The following is a 19008-nucleotide window of genomic DNA, read 5'->3' as shown; positions in this document are numbered from 1 at the left end:
GCTGTGACACAGATGTTTGTTCAATTGCTAATGTCATAATCTTTCAATGACTTGCTAATTAGTCTGATTATAGATGTTGATTCTTCCTGACAGCTTGAAAGTGTATATGCATAATATCCATTGAATGAATACACTTCAATTATTACATTGTAATGTGTTGTCACAATGTGATACTTGTAATTCTGTCTGTACTTTATGTTGTAATTGGTGGCTGAAGAACATGATTGTCAAGTGGGATGGCAGCTGCCAGCAGTACATTAGCACTGTACTGCAAGGAATTGCACTGTTGTGAGTTCATTGTTTGCTTTCTCAAAGGAACGAGTAATGTGGTGGTCCGAGCTGTTGATTTGTTGCTCTCGGCCACAGTGCTGTAGGGAATCACCAAGCACAAAGCCCCCTTATTGGGCAAAGAAAAGAATTCTGAGACAACAGTCATTTGGCAATTTTTGCATCTCGAGAGTATTGGTAGGTAGAGGTCAGTGTGCAGGCTTGCCCGTCTTTCAAACTGCAGAATCTACTCCTGAAAGACCAAAATACCAAAAAAGAGCATCATCTGTAAATCACTGCAAGCAAACCAGTAGCCAGAGCACAGAAAGCATTGCTCTTTTTTTCAAACCTTGTCCAGAACAGTTGAATGAGGGGTTATGTCCTGCGCTGGAAGGTTGTGTCCTGTGCTGTAAATTCAAACCCAGTCTGCGGAATCATTACTTCACTGAGCGAGTGGTAAATCTATGGAACAGGCTCCTTGGGACCCAGTGGAAGCAGATAATATTGATTTATTCAATGTAAATTAGATTTCTTTCAGAAAATAATATTTTGGGGTACAGTATATGAGCAATATGAGACATGGGGGCTAAAATTGCAGTCGGAGGCTTCAGGCGGGCAATTGCCTCCGACCTGAACCATTTCTACAAATTTACCTGGTGGTCCGGGAGGAGCGTGGGATTCCGTTGGGGAGGCCTTCTCTTCCCGCGCTGCGAAGCGTGCTCCCGTCCTTGAGATTCCCACGCAGCAGGTGCAGTCACGTGTGACTGCTCGGCCAATCCGGTACAGTATTCCACAGCTTTCTCATTCATAGCAATGAGAACTCCGTATCTACGAATTCTCATTGGGTTTTTCTTTTCATTAATAGCAAATACATAATAAAAAAAAAACACAGCTCACACAATTAAAATTCATTGAAATTAAAGTTAATAAATATCTTGAAGAAAAAAATTTCCTGAGTTTTTAAAGTTTTTTTAATTATGGTTAAAAATAAATGTAACATAGTGGGCAGGGTTTTTAAAAATAATTTTTTAAAATTTAATATTTTTGTATGTTTTTAAGCTCCTACGCCTGTAAAAGTAGGCTATACGCCGCCTTTTATCAGGCGCAAGAATTTTGAGGACATTTGCTGGGCAAGATATGGGTAAATACCACAATCTTGCCCTGGCAAATGTCCACGCTGCCAATATGTGTTGGAAAAGCCAGTTTTCAGCGCATGCGCATTGTGCACTGAAAACCGGCTTTTGCGATGTCTACAGACCCGGGAAGGCATTCAGTACGGACCCGGGGAGGCTGGGATTTCCAGCCCATTGGGCCCAAGTTTGCCCCCAGGGTTAGAACGGCACAGCTCCGTGTGGTGTGCCAACTGTTTAGAACAGAAACGGCGGCCATTATTTACCTTGGTATTCTCCCCTCCGTCCGGCCGATCCAGGCCCTTGGCGCAGCGCAGCAGAACGCGTGCGGGGGCGGAGCCAGGTCCCGGTGCTGAAAACAGTACCGGGACCTCTGCACATGCGCGCTAGAGTGTGTGCGCATGTGCAGTAGCTCCAGGCTCCCGAGGCTGCGTGAGAGGGGCCTGAAGCACGTTGCCCCTAGCCCTGGCCGAATGGGCTCACCGGGGCGGCAAAGATCGGACTCTGACGGGGCCCCGCCCGTTCAGCTCCCGCTCTTCCCCCCCCCCCCCCCCCCCGTTCAGCCGTTGCCCCTCCCTCCTCTCCCTCCCTTCGCAGCGCGGCCCGGCCTCTCTCTGGGGGTGGGCCCCACCCAAAGTCCTCTGTGGGAGCCCGGAGTCCGGTGGCGGGGCTCGTTCAGCCCTCCCCTCCCCTCCTCCCCTCCCCTCCCCTTCCCTCCTTTCCCCCCCCCCCCACCCCCAGATCGCTGTTGGAGGGCTCCCGGTGCTGCAGTCGGTGAGTAGAAACTTAATTTTTTTTTTGGTTGACTTATTGATTTATTTGTCATTTATTATTGATGATGGCTCTTTATTTATAAAAGTGAAGTGTTTAATGTTTGTAAACTTCCCATCTCTCATCCCCTACGCCTGATTTATGTGTAGGCAAGGTTTTTCTGAGCATACAAAAATCTACACTTACTCCAAACTAACTTAGAATGGAGTAAGTTTTCGCTGCCTAAATTTTCAAAACAGGCGTAAGTGGCTGGACACGTACCCCTTTTGGAAAAAAAAAATCTGTTCTAACTCACTCGAGCTGGAGCAAACTAAATGTCGAGAATTGCAATTTCTAAGATGCTCCATTCTAAACTAGTTGCTCCAAAAAAATAGGAGCAACTCCAGCTGAAACTTTAGCCCATTATGTGGTAAGTGTTGTATGCTTGGGAGGATCAGGTGACTTTGGACCTGTGGTTCCCAAACATTTCTACTACTGTGGGTTTTCCTTGCATCATTTTCAAGTCTGTTGTAAATTAATTGATTGAGATTAATTGCCACGATTAGTCAACAACTCCATTATTGTTGTATCATATGGGTACCAGGATGTAAAAGGCAAACTAGAAGGGCCTAGGTCTTTTTTTGTCGAACAATTCTTGTGCTCTGTGCTAAACTAACTGAATTGCACACACTTCCTGTCTACAAAATTGTACTTCTGGCTGTCATGTTTTATCTCACTCTTGCCAATTTCTCCATTATAAATTTCTATGTCCATACTTCAAATGGGAAATTGTCTGTGTAAACATTGTGCAATTGTAGAGCAACATCTGGCCACTGGGTGAATATAGAATATTGCAACACATTTGGCCCATCGTGCCTTTGCTGGCTTTTGGGGGAAAAAACTGACTTAACAAAAAACCTAACTAACTCACTTACACTGGTGCAAATTAAATGCCCATATTTGCAACTAAAAAGATACACCAGAAAAATTAAGTTACACCAAATAAAACAGTGCAACTCATGAGGAAATTTGAGCCCATTGTCTCTGGGTTCAGGTACTGAGCATATGATACTCGAGCAAAGTGCCTCTTTTGTCTAGCCTTAGCTAGCAGGACTATGCAAAGTATGTCTCTGATAATTGCACACCTGTACCTATGGGATCTGTACACCTCGGCTTATGTAGGTAGCTAATTGGCTAGTTGTTACTATACTCTCAGTATTGGATTGGCTGCATTTCCAGATAGCTAAATCTGAAAATAAATATTGGAAACTTCCAAGTGGAATACAAAGAAACAGACACAAAGAATAGGAAAAGACCAGTAGATCCATCAAGCTTGCCTTATCCAACATGATGCAACCTGTTCACACCGTTAAACCCATTTCCCCAGCCCCCAGAGCTGTGCAAACTCTTTGGAGAGGGAATACAAGCTCTGAAAAATTCCTCCTAGACCATTTCAGGCAAGCTCCAGCAGACTGCGGTGACTGGTACCATTTTCCCCATTCATCCACCTACCTACTGTAACTCAATGTTTGATGAGGAAAGACTGTAGGAGGCTCGAGTGGAGCATAAACAGCAGCATGGACTGGTTGGGCTAAATGGCTGTTTCTGTGCTGTACATCCTATGTAATTTGAAACTTTTCCAGCTCCCTTTTGAGTGCTTGCAGTGATTCCACCCTCACTGCAAATAGTGGCAACTTACTGCAAGAAAAATGTCTGGGCATCTAACCTAGCTCTGTTTTTGTAGCTTCCACTAATATCCCCATGACTAACTCTATTCTTGTGAACAGAATCTGAGGAAGGACGTTCTTGCTATTGAGGGAGTGCAGCGAAGGTTCACCAGACTGATTCCAGGGATGGCTGGACTGACATGAGGAGAGACTGGATCAACTGGGCCTTTATACACTGGAGTTTAGAAGGATGAGAGGGGATCTCATAGAAACATAAAAGATTCTGACGGGACTGGACGGGTTAGATACGGGAAGAATGTTCCCGATGTTGGGGAAGTCCAGAACCAGGAGACACAAGCTTAGGATAAGGCGCAGGCTATTTAGGACTGAGATGAGGAGAAACTTCTTCATTCAGAGTTGTTAATCTGTGGAATTCCCTGCCGCAGAGAGTTGTTGATGCCAGTTCTCTGGATATATTCAAGAGGGAGTTAGATATGGCCCTTGCGGCTAAAGGGATCAAGGGGTATGGAGAGAAAGCAGGAAAGGGGTACTGAAGGAATGATCAGCCATGATCTTATTGAATGGTGGTGCAGGCTCGAAGGGTTGGATGACCACCTCCTGCACCTATTTTCCATGTTTCTATGTTTCTAATCCCTTCATAATATTAAATGCCTCAATCCTATCCTCATAGGCTACATTTTTACAAGGTTCATAACAACATAAAAAAAAATAGGATCAGGAGTAGGCCATTTGGCCCCTTGAGCCTGCTCTACCATTCAATGAGATCATTGCTGATCTTCTACCTTAACTCTACTTTCCTGCATTATTCCCGTAGCCCTTGGTTCCTTTAATATCCAAAAATCTATCGTTCTCTGTTTTGAATATACTCAACGAGCCTCCACAGCCCTCTAGGGTAGAGAATTCCAAAGATTCACATCCATCTGAGTGAAAAAATTTCTCCTCATCTCAGTCTTAAATGGCCGACCCCTTATTCTGAGACTGTGACCCCTGGTTCTGCACTCCCCAGCCAGAGGAAACATTTTCCGAGTCTACCCTGTCGAGCCCTGTAAGAATTTTGTATGTTTGAATGAGCTCACCTCTCATTCTTCTAAACTCTAGAGAATAAAGGCCTAGTCTACTCGATCTCTCCTCAGGACAATCTCCCCATCTCACGCTTCAGTCTGGTGAACCTTTGTTGCACTCCCTCTATGGTAAGTATATCCTTCCTTAGGTAAGGAGACTAAAACTGTACACAATACTCCAGGTGTGGTCTCACCAAGGCCCTATATAATTGCAGTAAGACGGATTTACTCTCCTACTCAAATCCTCTTTAATAAAGGCCAACATACAATTTGTTTCCTTAATTGCTTGATGTACCTGCATGTTAAATTTCAGTGGAAAAAGTCCCAGCTTACTAAACCTGAAATACTTCCAGATTATTCCAGCATAAATTAATTTTTAATTCGAATTTTGGAATGGAATACACTTTTTGTTGTTGTCTACTAAAATGCATTTGTGTGTTTTTTTGGGATTTATGTTTGCATTAAACACTCCCTGCTTCCAAATCCATGCGGGTGAAGTTCCTTTATTTCTGCCCAGCAATGTGCTTTAATTCCAACCTCCTTAAAGGAGCCCCTTGTATACCAGTGTGACATCTCCATATGTTCACATCAGACACTAGTGAGTGAAATGCATTCCTAAATTACAGGCTTCTGTGCTGTGAACACAATCCTTCTGGTGATTAGATCGAGAGTGATCAAATCAGTTTTGTATGAGACCCTTGCAGCTACCATCATATCATAGGCTGGATTCAAAAGCAGCTGTAATTGAAAGGATATTCATCGAATTCATTGCACCACCCATCTCAGGCTCAATTCAATACCAGAGGTATATGACCAAGGTATCTGGGACCAACTGTGAAAGGGAAAGATCCATTTGCAATGAAACTATAGATTATAATAACTATCTTATAATAGCTGGTAATAACTCTTGTTGATGGAATAAAAAGCCATTCAGCACATCAGTGTCTAACCCTCTACTGTTTGTCTCAAGTTTTAGAAGAAGGTTAAGAAAATAGCTTGGGGTGTTACCTCTGGTTTTAACAATCATTCCTTGGTATTGTTCCTCAATACTGGCAGCTACAATGCACTGGTGTATCAGAAAAATTATATTTTAAGTTAACTTCATTGGTCAAAGATGTCCAGAGAAAAGCATAAAATAGATATTTCCAGTTGAAATGCAAAAGAAATAGCAAGTTAATGGCCCAGAAATCCCGGTTTCTCCTTCCCGCGGGCGTTTGAATAGATTTTAGAAAAAAGATGCCCATCTACCTGAAGCTGCTGCGGCCACGCGAGATCCCGGTCCAGAGGCCTCTCCTGACTGTGCGTCACAGCACGTGCACGTCAGGACGTGCGTAGGCCTGGAGCTGGAGTCACATGGCTCTGGGCAGCCAATCAGGTGCAGTATATTCTCATTCAGAGTAACAGGAGTTTCATAAGTCTGAAACTCCTATTACTATGAATGAGAAACACCCCCAAAACATTAATAAAAGATAGAAAAAATGCACAAATTTTTATTAATTTAAATTAGTTATTAATGTATTTTAAAAAATATATATTTTCCCGATGTTTGTTTAAAACGTTTTTTAATTATGTTTTAAAATAAACTTACTGTAGTGGGGAGGGCTTTTAACAATAAAATGTGTTTTTATAACTTTATTTTAAAATGTTTTTGTGTATTTTGAAACTCTTGCGTCTGTAAAAGTAGGCTATGTGCCTGCTTTCATCAGGCGCAGAAGTTTTGAGGACATCTGCTGGGCAAGATGTGCATAAATCCCGCAATCTTGTCCTTACAAATGCTTTCGCTCCCGAGATGCAGCGGATCTGTCAAGCCAGAAACTTGACAGATCAGAAAAGCAGGTTTTCAGCGCACGTGCACTGCACGCTGAAAACCGGCTTTTCCGATAACTTCCTGGTCCGTAGAAACTCCGTACGAACCCGGGGAGGCCGCGATTTCTGGGCCATAGCTGTGCGAGTGCCAGTTAATTTATAATTCGAATACGTCTGTTCAAATATGAGCGGACATATTAAACAGGCTGTAGTGAGGCAGGAAATCTTGACTAATTTCATTTTGTGCTGTCCAAGATATATCCTGTTACACAGATCTATTTTCACCCAAGTCTTTAGTTCATGACAGAATATTGTGTCTTTTGTTGTAAATTTGATGGTTTGTGTTAATCCATTTATTTAAATTATCTGGAGTTTAAAAATGGAGAGAGGAAAAAGTAAAATCTGCTTCCTTGCTTAGAGGGAAGTGTTTACAGAAAGGGAAAAAAATGATTGAATGGTCTTAAACAGGTGAATATACATAGTGATTTTCTACAAGAAGATATTCCACATTGTTTTTTCTTCAAATGAATTAATTTCTCCTTGTTTCTGTACAACATCATTCCTTTGGGTTAAATGTTATGTTCATGATGTGCTGACAATTATTGTTACAAACGAGCTCTTAAGAGTAAAATTAAGCTAATGGATGGGAGTTCCAGAAAGTGTAGCATTTTAGGCTATGCTTGATTTAATATTGACACCATCCACAGAATTTTAAAAGGCTGTGAAATTTTGGAATGTTTTATATTTGTTCTTATCAGAAAACTTTAAATGGTACACGGGTTCATAAGCCCGACAGAGAATGTGTTGTAATTTAAGCTTGGAATTGTAGGAAAAAATATATTCCTCATCCGTCCGGAGAAACTAGCTACTACCTGTGTCAATAAAGTATTGAAATAAAAATAGTCTGATCGCAAAGCAGTTTAATCTGTGTAGAGTTTATCCATGGTGAACTTAATGTTAACGGATACTTTATATTCAAATCCTTCAATACAGTGACAAAATTAAGACTGACCAAGAGAAATGATCAAATGGAAAGACATGGAATCATAATCATTAATGCATCCATCCTGATATCAGACCCTTACTAGCTGAGGTGCAGATTGTTGGCTGCATTGTACCATTGGACAGCAGACACAGTTGTTTGAAATTTGAGCCAGTATGTGATGTACATCTGCCAGTAAGTCTGAGTAAAGGAAAATTATCTAATCAGATGGATTGGTGATCTGTGATTTCTATGTACTTGGCCAAAAGAAAAAAAAATCCAGTCTTGCTTTGGTCAGTGTAATTGTTGTATTGACTTTTACCATTAAAAAATCTTTATTTGTAGAGTGCTTTTTACCTGCATTAAGAAGCTTGGGTCAGTGACTTCGTCAATGTAAATTCTATAACAGAATAGATAGAGGCAGAAAGCAGCAAGGCAAGAAATAAGCCGTCCATGATAAAACAAAACTGGGCAAGCATTCGCAGTGGGGAGTTAAGTGCCTTGCTGTGTGTATTTTTCAGCATTTTCTGTTTCAGATGTCAGCATTTGTAGTTTTTTTTTGTCCATACTGTTTGATTCACCACCATATCTCCTCTTTTGTAGAGAGGCAAGGAAGGAAATAGCGAAGGCTCTAACCATCATTTTCCAATCCTCTCTGGCTACTGGCATAGTGCCAGAGGACTGCTAATCTTGTGCCATTGTTTAAAAAGGGAGAAAGGAATTGAAAAGTAGTGGGAAAATTATTGGAAAAAAATCTGAGGGACGGTATAAATCGTCATTTAGAAAGTCACTGATTAATCAAGGACAGTCCGCATGGATTTGTTAAGGCAAGGTCATGTCTAACTAACTTGATTGAATTTTTTGAGGAGGATCGATGAAGGAAGTGCATTTGATGTATACATGGATTTTTGCAAGGCCATTGACGAGGTCCCACATGGCATGTTGGTCAAAAACGTAAAAGCCCATGGGATCCAAGGGAAAATGGTAAGTTGGATCCAAAATTGTCTCAGTGACAGGAAGGAAAGGGTAATGGTCGACCGGTGTTTTTTTTGACTGGATGGCTGCTTCCAGTGGGGTTCTACAGGGCTCAGTACTAGGTCCCTTGCTTTATGTGGTATATCTCAATGATTTAGACTTGAATGTAGGGAGCGTGATTAAGAAGTTTACAGATGATACAGCTATTGGCGGTGTGGTTGATAGTGAGGAAGATAGCTGTAGACTGCAGGAAGATATCAATGGATTGGTCAGGTGGCAGAAAAGTGGCAAATGGAATTCAGTCTGGAGAAGTGAGAGGTAATGCATTTTGGGAGAGCTAAGAAGGCAAGGAATACGCAATAAATGGTAGGATACTGAGAAATGTAGTTGAACGAAGGGACCTTGGAGTGCATGTCCACATGCAGGTTGCAGGACAGGTAGATAAGCTGGGTAAGAAGGCATATTTCTTATGTTCTTATGTGCAGTTCTGTTCACCACATTACAGGAAATATGTGATTGCCTTAGAGAGGGTACAGAGGAGATTTCTGAGGATGTTGCTAAGACTAGAGAATTTTAGCTGAGGAAAGGTTGGATAGCCTGGGGTTGTTTTCTTTGGAACAGAGAAGTCAGAGAGGAGACTTAATTGAGGTGTATAAAATGATGAGGGGCCGAGAGAGTGGATCGGGAGCACCTATTTGCCTTAGCAGAGAAGCCAATAACCATGGGGCACAGATTTAAAGTTAATTGGTAGCAGGATTAGAGGGGAGTTGAGGAGAAATGTTTTCACCCAGAGGGCAGTGGGGTTCTGGAACACACTGCCCGAAAGGGTGGTAGAGGTAGAAACGCTTACCACATTTTAAAAAGTACTTGGATATGCACTTGAAGTGCTGTAACCTATAAGGCTATGAACCAAGAGCTGGAAAATGTGATTAGGCTGGATAGCTCTTTGTCGGCCGGCACGGACACAATGGGCTGAATGGCCTCCTCCTGTGCTGGAAATCCCTTTCGCAGATATCTGCCTTGCTTATTTTTTCTTACTTGGCAAGTACCTTGTACTTGGCAGAGGCTACATTCAAGTTAATCTGTCATTGATGTGTGTTCGTACTTATTTCTGAGCTGCTTCTTCAGATTCCACTCCACTCCCAGTTCGGTATCATCAGTAAATTTGACCACTTTCTGTTTTTATTTCAGATGTGCAGCATTTGCAGTTTTTTTTTGTCATAATTGTTTAATTCGCCACCATTTCTCTTTCGGGAGTGCCAGCCTTGATTGAGTTTTTAAGTGCTTGTTGCTTTCTACCATTTTCTTATCCGTTCCGAGGTTAGCCTGAATCCCCACAGCTTAGAATTTGACTAATAGCCTTTCATGTGGGACTTTGCCAAATGACCTTGTGTTGATGAAAGTATTCTTCAGTTAAAAGTATACCTGAATTATTTGTTAAACATCCATACAAATGCCTTGGTCAAAACATATATGGGGGTATTGTTGGTGTTTTTCATAATTCTTCACCCCATCAAGAAAATGCTGCTATAATCACTTAATGCTATTGCAGTTGCAGTTGACCGTTTTATAGCTTTATTATTATAAGTTCTCAAAATTGGAGATGTGTGTTCACATCAATATCATTCACACCGCCAAAACCCTATGCTTCTCCACATTTTATTTTGAAGAAGAAAATATAGCAAACATTTTGAATTAAAACAGGAAAATTGAAAAAGATTTAACGAATGGTCCAGGCATAAAATAAAATCAAAACTTTGTTTTTGTAAAAAAGAAAATTGTAACTGATTTTCAAACTGATAAAGTGGTATGTTTTCAATGTAGCACTACATGGGCGTGCATTGATGGTCCACTTGTGAATATTTGTATGTTTAAATGTCTGTGTTGACCACAGCTCCATGATGTATTAATTACAGGCATAGGGCCCAAATTTGGCCAGAAGTTGCTCCGTTATTTTTGGAGCAACTTGGATTTTTTTGGAGTATCATAAAAATCGCAATTTTGCACATTTAATTTGTGCCAGTGTAAGTGAGTTCGTTGGGATTTTTTTTAGTTTTGTTAATTTTTTTCAAAAGTGGGCGTTGCCAGCCACCTGCGCCTATTTTGGCCATTTAAGCCAGTTTGGACAGCAAAGAGTTGCTCCACACTAACTTAGGCCAGCGTTTGTGGCCCACACAGAAAACCCTTGCAGAGTTAAGAAATCAGCGCAGGTAAGCACATTTAAAGCACCAAGCACTAAACAAAGCACAATAACAATAAAAAATACAAGGAAGCTGAGAGGACCTGCACATGGCATCAAGACTTACTTTTTGTGCTTTGTAATAAGCAATTAATTAACACATTAAAAATCGAAGGAACCCTGCACCTAAAGCACCAAGACCAAAGTAATAAGCAATCAATCAGTAACAAATAAAAAAAATAGAAGTCCGACCTTTTATTTGAAAGGAAGGCAGCGGGCTGCCGATGAAGGAGCCCATTTGGCCAGGGATAGGGGCAGCATGCTTCGGGCCCCTCCCACACAGCCTGCAGAGCACACTCTCAGATTCTGGGAGCGAGGAGCTACTGCGCATGGGCGCACACGCTAGCGCGCATGTGCAGAGGTCCCGGCACTGTTTTCAGCAACGGGACCTAGCTCCGCCCCCGAATCCAGTTGCCACACTGCGCCACTCTCGAGGAGAGGCTGGGGAGCAGCCAAACTCGACCTGAAGATTTTTGGCGCCCTTGAAGTTCTACAAGAGCGGTGCACCTCTGGTGAGTGCGCGAGAAATCTGTACTGGCCAAATTTGAGCCCATAGAATGTACTGCACTGTCACTCCCTTCATAAAAGACTCATTTGCCCTCTTTTTATCGATGTGTACTATTATACTGGATCACTTACCTTTCCTGTACTTCTTTCATTAACCTAGAATCCTTCACTGATTAACCTGTAGACTTCTAGCAGTGCCTGGTCTCCAGTCGTCTTGGACCCCCTTGCCACTGGATCAAGACCTCGCTCAGCTAAGCCCGTGTGGTAGCCGGTGTGCAACGACCACCCCCCACAGTAAAAGAACTCTCACACTGGCATCTTCCATTCCGTTAACATGAAGTTTGGGACCTGGAATGTCCGAGCCCTCATGGACAACCCCAACAGCGATGGGCCGGAACGCCGCACTGCCATAGTTGCCCGGAAACTTAGGCGCTTTGATATCGACATCGCCGCCCTAAGCGAGACCTGGCGGGCAGGGGAAGGCCAGCTCAAGGTACAAGGTGGAGGTTACACCACCTTCTGGAAAGGGAACCCAGAGGCAGAACGCCGTCTCCACGGAGTCGGCTTCGCCATCAAAAACGAGCTGGTTGACCGCCTCATAGACTCCCCCTGCGGGGCCAACGAACGCTTCATGACTCTTCAATTCACCCTATCCCGGACCCAGTGCGTCACAGTCATCAGTGCATATGCCCCAACATTCGATGCAACTAATAAGGCCAAGGGGGTTTTTACACCAACTTCAAAATCCCTGTCCTGCATCCCCGCCAGCGACAAACTGATCCTCCTGACTTCAGTGCCAGGGTTGGCAAGGACACAGACCTCTGGGGGGGCATGATTGGCAGAGAGGGGATAGGGAAAGCCAACTCCAGTGGTACCCTACTCCTGACAAAATGTCTAGAGCACGAACTTGTCATCACCAATACCTTGTTCTGCCAGAGGGACAAATGCAAGGCATCGTGGCAACACCCTCGCTCCAAGCACTGGCACCGACTTGACTATGTTATCGTCCAAGCCAAGGATCGCAAGGACGTGCGCGTCACCCGCGCCATGACAGGAGCCGACGACTGCTGGACGGGCCACCACCTAATCCGATCCATCATCGACATCAACGTAGTCCCAAAGCGGAGGGGGCAGCAGAAGCAGTGTCGCAAAAAGTCAATGCCGGAGCACTTAAGGACCCAGCTAAGAGAGCCCTGTACAGCAGCGCCTCACAGCTAACCTGGCGTGCTTTGACGACCCCGAGACGCAGAATGCCCACCGTGCTTGATCTGCCCTCCAGGCCTCCATAACCAGAGTCTGCAAAGAGACGCTCAGTTATTCAACCAGGAAACACCAGGACTGGTTTGATGAGAATGATCAGGAGATCCAAGAGCTAATAGATCGCAAGTGCAGGGCATTTCTGAGCCTTAAACAACAACCCAACTCTGGAGCAGCAAAGCAGCATTACAGACGGCTCAAGGCTGAGGTCCAACAAAAAACCCGGGACCTAAAGAACAGGTGGTGGATGGAGAAAGCACAGGAGATACAGCAGCTGGCCGACAACCATGATGTACGAGGATTCTTCATTACAGTCAAGGCCACCTACAGACTAAACACTCAAAGCCCCACCCCACTGCTGGCCAAGAACAGGGAAACCCTCATCAAGGACACGGAGGCAGTCAGGACCTGCTGGAAGGAGCACTTCAAAGATGTCAATCGAGATTCTGCATTTGACTCGAGTGTTCTTGACTCCATTCCACAGCATGCTACCCACCACCACCTCAGTGAGACCCCAACGCTGCACAAGGTAGAAAAAAACCATAAGACAGCTTAAAAACAACAAGGCTATAGGTGCGGAGGCATTGAAGTATGGCGGAGAGACACTGCTGGCGCGAATACACGATCTCATCTTTCTCATCTGGAGGGAGGAGAACATGTCGGGGGATCTCGGAGATCCAGTAATCATGACCTCTTTTTTTTAAAAAAAGGGGACAAGTCCGACTGCGGCAACGACAGAGGAATCTCCCTGCTATCAGCCACTGGGAAAGTCGTCGCTAGAGTGCTCCTCGACCGTCTTCCTGTGGCCGAGGAGCTCCTCCCGGAGTCATAGTGCGGGACACAACGGACATGATTTGTGTAGCACGACAGCTACAGGAAATTGCAGGGAACAGCACCAGCCCTTGTACATGGCCACCTTCGACCTACAAAGGCCTTTGACACTGTCAACTGTGAGGGTCTATGGAGCATCCTCCTCCATTTCAGAGGCTCCCAAAAGTTTGTCACCATCCTCCACCTGCTCCACAACATGCAGGCTGTGATCCTTACCAACGGATCCATCACGGACCCAATCCATGTCCGGACCGGGGTCAAACTGGGCTGTTTTATCGCCCCAACCCTCTTCTCAATCTTCCTTGCTGCCATGCTCCACCTCACAGTCAACAAGCTCCCTGCTGGAGTGGAACTAAACTACAGAACCAGTGGGAACCTGTTCAACCTTGGCCTTCTCCAGGCCAGATCCAAGACCACCCCAACCTCTGTCAACGAACTACAGTACGCGGACGACACCTGTGTCTGCGCAAATACAGAGGCTGCACTCCAGGACATAGTCGACGTATTTACTGAGGCATTGGCCTCACGCTAAACATTCGTAAGACAGAGGTCCTCCACCAGCCTGTCCTCGTCGCACAGCACTGCCCCCCGCCCCCCCCCCCCCCCCCCCCACAGTCATCAAGATCCATGGCGCGACCCTGGACACCGTGGACCACTTCCCATATCTCGGGAGCCTCCTATCAACAAGAGCAGGCATCGATGACGAGATCCAGCACCGCCTCCAGTGCGCCAATGCAGCCTTCAGCCGCCTGACGAAAAGCATGTTTGAAGACCAGGCCCTCAAAACTGCCACCGAGCTCATAATCTACAGGGCTGTAGTAATACCTGCCCTCCTGTATGGCTCAGAGACATGGACCATGTACAGTAGACACCAAGTTGCTGGAGAAATACCACCAACGATGTCTCCGCAAGATCCTACAAATCCCCTGGGAGGATAGGCACATCAACATCAGCGTCCTCATTCAGGCTAACATCCCCAGCATTAAAGCACTGACCACACTCGATCAGCTCTGCTGGGCAGGTCACATAGTCTGCATGCCAGACACGAGACTCCCAAAGCAAGTGCTCTACTCTAAGCTCCTTCACGGCAAACGAACCAAAAGTGGGCAGCGGAAACGTTACAAGGACACCCTCAAAGCTTCCCTGATAAAGCGCGACATCCCCACTGACACCTGAGAGTCCCTGGCCCAAGACCGCCCAAAGTGAAGGAAGTGCATCCGAGAGGGAGCTGAGCACCTCGAGTCTCATCAGAGAGCATGCAGAAATCAAGCGGAAAGAGCGTGCGGCAAACCAATCCTATCCACCCCTCCCCTCATTGACTATCTGTCTCACCTGTGAGAGTCTGTGGCTCTCGGATTGGACTGTTCAGCCACCTAAGAACTCACTTCGGGAGTGGAAGCAAGTCTTCCTTGATTCTGAGAAACTGCCTATGATGATGATGATTATGAGACTTCTGTCTATCCTGCTTTTTTATTGGTTAGTCCTGATAACAAAAGGAACTTGATGAATTATAAACAAACAGACAAAAATTCAGTTGGACCTGCCGAAATGTAAAAGATCCTAATTAGAGTTAGCCTTTTAGTCAGACCTGTTGTATTTTTGCCTTTCATTGAATGGTATTAATGTGTGGTGGAACTGAGTTAAAAGGTGGCATTTTCAACTGGAAATTAATCTTGGGAGTAATCACTTTTTACCCATCATTTAGGAATTGGAGGTATATTTTCCTCCTGGATGATGATTCAAATGTAAAAATGGACATGAGCAAATCAGTGCTCTAAAATAGGAATGAACTTTCTATTGATCTGATTGTTGCACCCAAAATGAACTGTAGGGAAATTACTGGGAAAAAATTGTTTGTAAAAGGTGGTGAGGCCTTGGTTGAAGAAAATTGCATGAGAAAGGAGAAGGATTGTAAATAAGAGTTTTCAACTTGCATTCAGAACAGGTTAAGTATACGGGGGAATGGCAAACATATGCCAACTACGAGTTTAGTGAGTTCTGTAATTCATATCACAATGTTGAGTACATTTTAATAACTATACAGTTCCCATTGAGGGGTGTTTGTGCAATACTCGTACAGTAGCTGCAATGTGCAACCAGCGATGATAGCTGGATCAATAAGCTAATAAGTATTTACCTGGAATCAGCTGTATAAAGCACAGTGACTGTTTCTTGACATACATCTAGTTTCGGGTAAATTGGGGTGGCAATCTGGTGTCTGGTTTGTTTCTTGTGATTATGCAGTCAAAATGCATTAGGACATGATGGAGACAATGCAAAAGTTTGAAATATAATTCCAAAACAGCGACTCTTCTGTCATAGGTCAATTTCTCTGTGCAAAATAATGGGAGCTTTCTGGTGCCATCTTTGCAATAGTTGAATTGTTCTCCAAGTTGATTGTCTGTTGCCATATGGTGTCCCTGCTATTTGCAAATAGGTGACTCTTGCAACAACTCCTGTATGGTTCATTTCCTTTCAGTGTTGATAATAGAGTGACTGCAGTTGGGTGCATAATCATAACTTTGCTTAAAAATTCAATTGAGCTATTATTCTACCAGATGGGGAAATATCTATCAGAATTGAAACCATAAAATAATTTCACTATATCCTGTCTTGCTCTAAGTATAAAAATATATAGACTATTGAATATATATGGCAGCGCTTTGCATCTGTATTAATGTATATTTTTTATTGAGTGTCGGCTGGGCTCAGTAGTAGCACTCTGATTCAGCAGGTCAGGGCTCAAATCCTACTCCTGGACTTAAGCACACAATCTAGGCTGACATCTTAGTTCAATCGATGCTGAGGGAGTGCTGCAATGCTGGAGGTGCCGTCTTTCGGATGAGATGTTAAACTGTCTGCCCTCTCGGGTAAATCAAAATAGTGCCATGGAATCATTTTCAAGAGCAGAGGAGTTCTCCCCAGTGTCCTGCTCAACATTTATCCCTCCAGCAACATCACTGGTCATTATCTGGTCATTATTTCATTGCTGTTTGGCAATGAGGTAACAGGACCTTAGCTGCACCGACATTACAACAGTGACTACACTTCTAAAGTATTTCATAGACTGTGAAGTGTTTTGGGACATGCTGAAGTCATGAAAGCAGCAAGTTCTTTACTTCTACAAATAATTTAATGACGTGAAATGCATTACATAACTGCAAGTTCTTCCCTTAAAATGTAGTTGATCATCTGTGACGTTGCTCATGCACAAAAGAAAAAGTTTCTCTTGTTTCCAACTTTTTTTTCCTCCGAGACATTGTCTTTAAACAAATCTTTGATCTTACTGTGATCCAGGTTTCTCCAGAAATGTTACTTTACCTGATGTCATTCCTGGATATTTTCCCACCAGTCACACTGGAGAGTATATTACCTGCTAAGCCATTGGGAAAACTCAGATTGTTCTTTGCTTCTCGTGGGAAAGATGCATCCCAAAGTATTCATGGTCCATACTCGTGTCACTGAGTGTGAATCTTTTAGCTGTCACGTATTCAACATTTTATAACTAAATATTTAACCTCTCCATCTTTAGCTTTCTCAGGCATACTCTCTGGCTCAACTGAGATTGGGAAGTCATTGTGCAGGGGAGAACAGTGTTAGTCATGGTGCAGTGTGTTGATACATAGCTGGTCTATCGCCCCATATTTTAGAATTTGTTTTTCCTAAACTAGCTATGCTTGAAGGATTAACTTTGATTATATTTTGAATAAATATTTAGAATTGCAATGATCAGACTTTTGACTGCAAATCCATTGTTGTTGGACATAATAGAAGTGATTATTGAATCTGCCCCATAGCTCATTATAATACTGACAGATGGCCTGATTGGTATGTGCTGCAATAAGGTTACGGCCTGTGAATCCCAAGATGTTGGGAGGGGAAATCCTTAATATTACATTAGTTGTCCATTTAAGTATCCCTTATCAGCTTGCATAATTCATTACACTCATTGAGTGAAAAGTACTTGTCAGGCACGCTCTTGCGAAGCAACCATTTATCTGGCGGGGACACTGACAGTTCACTGGTGCAGCTTGCACTTCCATCATTGCCTCTCTTCCCATTGGTCGAGCAAAATGATTCCTTTTGTATTACTAGCTCTTTTGTTGTTCTGAAGGTTATTTATTTTGTAAACCTGAAAGGCTGCTGATAGCTATGTGTGGGTGCCCCACATGCATTGAACAAAGCATGCCTGTCGGTCATTGTTTACTGAGCATTGTGCCGTTCTCAGCAGCTTAATTTACTGCGAGCGCAGCCCTGCTGTTTTATCAAACTTTTAACATGTGCCATCAGCGAGACATAAATTCTGTTCACTCCAAATTACTGAGCGGGTTCTTTCTGTTCTGAACACTAGGGCCTGGTTGTTCGTCCTCGGGCTACGAGAAAGCTGATGATGAGATGTCTGGAACTACATCTACAGAGCCGGATCAAGCAGCCCGAGTTATTAATATCAACCTGCCTCAGACAACTAAATTCTGTGATAACTGTGTCAGGTAAGAAAATCTTGTAAACTTTTAAAATTTTATGTGTGAGGATTAGAATGTTTAATCATATATTGAAGGGGAAAGTTTAATTTTTCTCCACAGAATTACACAGTTTAAATTAGTTATTGATGTTAAATGAGTCATTTATTGCAATATACAGTTTTAATAGCAAGAAATAAGACTCTGTGTCTGACTGTAGGAAACCTAATTTCATGTTCTGCACAAGAACTGTGTTTATTTAAGGTACACCAAATTAAACTCAACATAAAGTTTGTTGAGCAAAAAAGTGATTTTGGTGACTGAAGAAATACAGGTACCTTCTCAAAGACATTGCACTATATTGAAAGATACAGGTTTTTGTGTATTAATGATTTCACTTGCTCTTTAAATAAAATATAACATAAGCCAGAAGTGCACATTGTCCCTGAACTCCCTAATTATCCATTGTTTCAGGTCAGTTCAGCTTTGCGTTTGGACGCAGCTAATTCTACTATAAATTGCAGCATTTGCATGGAAAGTGAGTTATGTTCCCCTTTTAGACTGTAAGCTTTTGAACTGGGGTCTGTATTTCTGCCTGGAGCTAGGAATACGATATACTGTGAGCATGTTTGGAGAATTTTCTTTTTGATTTACACTCATGTTATTTCTGTTGTAAATTAATTTCAAAAGATATTTTCTGCAGTAATTCCCTTTGGCCAGCTCATGGTGTCTTTTAGAAGTTGGGACATGGGAACCCTTAGGAATATGTCCTGTTTGAAGGGAATACCAAATACGAAAGTTTGAAAAACACGGGTTTAGATGTACCTGTACTGTGATGCCGAATGTGATTTTTGTTTGGTGAGTTTCAGATGGAGAAATCTCTGGCAAATTGGTCCGGAAATGGGATTTTGAACTGTGGGGAACACATTTGCAGCTAGTACCTGCTTGCTGTCTTTTCCTGGGGAGGCATTTTCAAGAGTGAAATGACTACATCGTACTACATGAAGTCTGGGAGTAGGAATCTCAACACATGGGGTTTCGATTGTAACTTCCAA

The 19008-nt window shown here is 43.2% G+C and overlaps 1 protein-coding gene across 7 annotated transcripts in view; it reads left to right on the top strand.

Annotated features, from left to right (window-relative positions):
• The window catches only part of atp8a2 (ATPase phospholipid transporting 8A2), an 889999-nt gene that overhangs the window by 227424 nt on the left and 643567 nt on the right, over positions 1–19008 (top strand). For 5 of the 7 annotated variants that reach the window (XM_070892256.1, XM_070892257.1, XM_070892254.1 and 2 more), the window contains one exon: positions 17845–17983. The exons of the other annotated variants lie outside the window; for them this stretch is intronic. In XM_070892256.1, coding sequence (XP_070748357.1) covers positions 17845–17983 — 139 coding nt within the window. The remainder of the gene's footprint in view (positions 1–17844; positions 17984–19008) is intronic. 7 annotated transcript variants of the gene reach the window in all.

This window comes from Pristiophorus japonicus, chromosome 10 (assembly GCF_044704955.1).
Source record: "Pristiophorus japonicus isolate sPriJap1 chromosome 10, sPriJap1.hap1, whole genome shotgun sequence".
Classification (NCBI taxonomy): Eukaryota; Metazoa; Chordata; class Chondrichthyes; family Pristiophoridae; genus Pristiophorus; species Pristiophorus japonicus.
This window is presented reverse-complemented; position numbering and strand designations above follow the sequence as displayed.